This window comes from Pituophis catenifer, unplaced genomic scaffold (assembly GCF_029215685.1).
Source record: "Pituophis catenifer annectens isolate HBS135680 unplaced genomic scaffold, rPitCat1.0.hap2 SCAF_2, whole genome shotgun sequence".
Taxonomy (NCBI): Eukaryota; Metazoa; Chordata; class Lepidosauria; order Squamata; family Colubridae; genus Pituophis; species Pituophis catenifer.
Genome location: NW_027256882.1, coordinates 136788148 through 136792513, shown reverse-complemented (window position 1 = coordinate 136792513; position 4366 = coordinate 136788148). Strand labels below are relative to the sequence as shown.

Below are 4366 nucleotides of genomic sequence, written 5' to 3'. Positions count from 1 at the left end.
TAGTTAACTGGATGCAATGTAAAAATGCTTTTTTCAGATAGTACAGCTAGGTTCAGAGGTTTAACTATAGTAGAATGCATACAATTCAAGCTTGGATGAAGTTTCATTTTCATTTTTGTTTTGTTTTTTAGACAATCCATGTTGCTTCGGACACTGGAATTTGCTTATTCCAAATCCAAATGCTCTTCTCCCCATGTGGATTTTGATTCTACGAGAAGAGTTTTATTGCATCATAACCAAAACCAAATGATTCAACAAAAGCTTGGCTACCATTAATGTAAGAAGAGAAGGAAGAAACATACCCCAAGATTTGGGAATTCCTTTATTGAAAAAATAAAAAGCTGTTTTGGAATCACTTAAAAAATACAGTATAAAAGCAAGTCTAGAATCGGCAACACATTAAAAATAGGACATTATACGCTACATTTTAGATTAGAATAATCCATATGTACATAAAGATGTCATTTTGAAGGTAGATATTTTCCTGTTATTTTGTGAAGATTCTTTAGGAAAATGTTGCTGAGGTCATTATTCAAAATTAATAATTGCAAAATGAGAACTGGAAGATACATGCTTACAAAACATGGTGTCCGGTCCAATCCAGATCACAAATATATATGTAAACTGCCTACACAGCCACACAATCAGAACCAGTATATGTCATCTATTGAATTGGACAATGAACCACAATAAAGAATGTTGCATTTCTTTTTGGATGGACTATCCCACGCATGTCTCTGAGAAATCCCCAAGTAGTCAGTCTCATATATAGTACCTATTGCAGCTACAATATGGCCTTTTTAAGGAGATCTTACATTCCCTTACCAACTTCATAGGAGCAACTTTGCTAGTTTCCCCCTTTGTACAACAGATTATGCTGTCTGCCATGGAAACTGGGTTTCACATGGAAAAAAGTTAAGGGATACAGTCTTAGTTTACATGGGCTGCTTGGAAGAGCTCCACAAGATCCTTGTATTCTGGGTCAATAAGGTCAGATGGCTTATCTCCCTCATTGTTGGTGGCATCACATTGGGCCCCAAGAGAGATGAGGTACCTGGAAGATCAGAAAAGAGAAAGTCATGAAATGCAGCAGAGGTTGAAAGGATCTGGATTAACCTACTTCTGTTTAAAAATATTCAGTCCATTTAAGTAGTTCACTGTATAATATAGTTTAGGTATCCTTTAGTCACTTTTAATAATTGCAATAAGAATTTGCAATTTCAATCATCTCTATTCTCAAATTTCCTTAAGGCAGGTTCACCCCTTTATACTATTCACACCTGGAGAATATAGTAGTACACAAAAGAGCTAGAGCTATTTCTGCTATCAAGAGTTGCAGCCGGAATCAAATAAATTGGTTTCCCCGCATGCATTGTCCAACTGACATATACTAACTTCTCTTACACATTATATTTACAGTGATATAGAGGACTTTATGATGTTATGAAGTGACTCAATTTTTTTTTTGTTTCCATAAAAGAACCACCTTTTAAATAAAATATAAGGGTTCCATTTAAATTTTTTTTTGCTTGGCATTTTGGCAATACCAGTTAGTTAATCTGCCAATAAATACGGTATCAGCACTGCTGGTGTCAGGATGAGAGCACTGTGAGATAAGAGAGGATTCATCCATCTCTTGGAATAAGCCAGCAGGCATTTATTTCTTGTCACTTCAAAGTTCACTACCCAGAAATTCAGTAGTGCAATCACTTTCCCCTTCTTGTTTTCCTTGGCCATATAATTCCTGTTTATTGAGAGAGTAGCACAGCCGGCTAAGGGGGAATGAGGTAAACAGTCTAGCATCTCTGACCTTGCAATGTCAGCATAGCCATCACTACAGGCCATATGCAGAGGTGTCCAGCCCTCATCATCTGTCTGATTTATGTCAGCGCCGTATTTTATCAAGAGCTTGACGCACTCGAGGTTCCCAGTAAGCACAGCTTCATGGATGGCAGCCATTCCTAATTGGAAAAGATAATATATCAAACTCTAGTCTGTGACAGACAGGGCACGATAAACTGAGGGGGAATCCTACATTTTTTATCTTAGCACAAGAAAAATCTTTCAAGTAAAGAAAGATAACTCAAGCTATTCAGTTAACATACATCCACATTGATGTTTTTAAGATTGTTCACTTTTGGCAAAAAGGAAGTAGAAGTTCAGTCAAGATTCCTGAGTATGTTTTCTAAGCTTATTTGAGAATAATTTGATTAACAAAAGGAGTTAATGAAGGCCAGGCAGTCTCCCTAAAAGCAAAATGATCCCCAAAGAGACTCCTATAGTCCTACAATGCTGGACTAAAATAACCTAAATCAGTTTTCTCCAACTTGGCACCTTCCACATGAATTAGGATTTTCCTATCATGGCCAAAATCTATTGGGAAATTCTGGGAGTTACAATCCCAACGAAATCTGAAATGTACCAAACTAGGAAGATAAGACTAATGTCTTTCAGAAAGATCATTAAGCTCATCCTGCCATAACTTTAGTTGGGATTTTGCAACCTGTAATTGTCGTAATTTCTATGCTTCTCATACCTTTTCTCTTGCAATTTTTTCTTGCATAGATTTCAATGCACTGAGATAATAATCAGAATTAATGCCTCAAAGACATCAAACTACTTCAAATTTAAGAGTTGGGCATAAGCCTTCAAAGTATTTCTGAGAAGCATGTGCTCTATTTTATTGCTTATCCTGCTTTGTTTGTTTGTTTTGCTATACTGAAGCAAATTACTATGTATATAAAGGAAATAAGTTGGTGAGAGTACTATTAAGAAGTTATAGTATTTTTGGCTTATACCCTTCTGGAATAATTCTACTAAAATAATGTGGGCTATCTGGCAACCTAGAGACAGGAAGGAAGCTCCCTGTTGTTTCCTTAAATCACACTGAAAATGCACCCTAACATTCAACCCATATTTTTCCCTGGGATCAAACAGCTTCCTACTCAGCCACCCCCCAATCAGTCTTTCACGTACCAGAGGGATAGACAGTATCCAAGGAGACTTTCCTGGCCCGAATGAAACGTCCTACTTGCTCCAAGTCACCCTGTCGAATGTGGTCCTGGAAGAGAACGTCATTGGGGAAATGCACAGTCTTGAGGTGTCTTGCATATCGCCTGTACCTAGGAAGTGAGCTTGGGTGGTAGTATTTCATGGTCACAGAGGGCAAAGGAAGCCCAACAGACAGACGAGGTGAGGAAAATTAGCAGACTTAGAAAGCAGAAGAGCTATCTCACAAAGGTGAGGTGCAAAACTACAATGTCTTGAGATCCAAAGGAATAACTCCTCCCAAAATCTTGCAAAGAAAAGGTGAAGAGGAACCCAAAGATGATTTTCTGTTCCTTTCAGGTTGTTGTTGTTTTTTTGACAGCACAACACGTGGTGAAGATCTGTGGAGGACTGATGATTTCCTCACAGAGTTTCTTGTTATATAGCCTCCCTGTGGCTATTTTGAGGACACTCAGCTCATACTTGTTGCCATGAGATCTTGTAATTGAGATGCCTTGCCTGCAGCCCCTTTGAACATAAATTAGAATCTCAGCTTACAGCCCACCTGTCGATGATTGGTAGTCAGCAGGTCCAGCTTGGACTGCAATCTACAACCAACAGCCTCAGATTTTGCAAGCCACCGTTTGCAATACTCCACATTACTTTCTGGAATTCGTTGGCAGCCATTTGTGCTTTTCCCAAAACTAGTTCACGGATATCGTTATAGGGAAAGATTCAAAAACAACAATTATAGAAGTGAAAAGCTTCTACAGTGAAGAATTTTATTACATGAATAGCAATCAATATTTTGTGATCTTTAAGGCAGTTAGGCATTTTCTTAGAGTTCATGCTTTTAATTTGCTGCTTGTAACTTGAAAATCCAAAAATATTCGCAAAAGATATGGGTAGAAAGTGGCCAAGGGGAACAATCCAAGGAATCATGCTCACTCATGTCGGTTATCAATTCTTTCATTGTTAATGTGCTACAACGTATAAATTCTGTACATAAGTGTGAATTCAGAACTCATCTCTGTATATGAATGTAAATAATTTTTTATCTGATTTAAGCATTTATACACTTCTTATACGAAATAGGAAGGAAAATGATACCAATTTTTAGGAATTTGAGGTCTGCAACAGGAAGAGAGTATGAAAGACGATAGCTATTTTGTGATTTTTATTCCATTCACCTGCTTTGCATAAATATAGCCACTTAACTGCACTAGAACTGGAAGAGTAACTGAATCTAAATTGCACTACATGAATGCAACTTTTGAGAATTGCAAAGTATTCATTTTGAGGAAGAATTGAAACTGGAAATAATGGTCAGCTGGAGCTTTTCTGCCTGTCCCACATATCAAGAAGGTGCCTGGGTGCA

General features: G+C 37.6%; 1 protein-coding gene across 1 annotated transcript; it reads right to left on the bottom strand.

The window, feature by feature from the left end:
* Positions 1–351: 351 nt before the first annotated feature.
* On the bottom strand, positions 352–3388 carry PPP1R27 (protein phosphatase 1 regulatory subunit 27). The gene is made up of 3 exons (XM_070934682.1): positions 2977–3388; positions 1811–1961; positions 352–1054 (listed from the first exon to the last, which is right to left on the bottom strand). Exons 1-3 carry the CDS (start codon positions 3152–3154, stop codon positions 931–933), a joined length of 453 nt encoding a protein of 150 aa, XP_070790783.1. The 5' UTR covers positions 3155–3388; the 3' UTR covers positions 352–930.
* Positions 3389–4366: the final 978 nt, after the last annotated feature.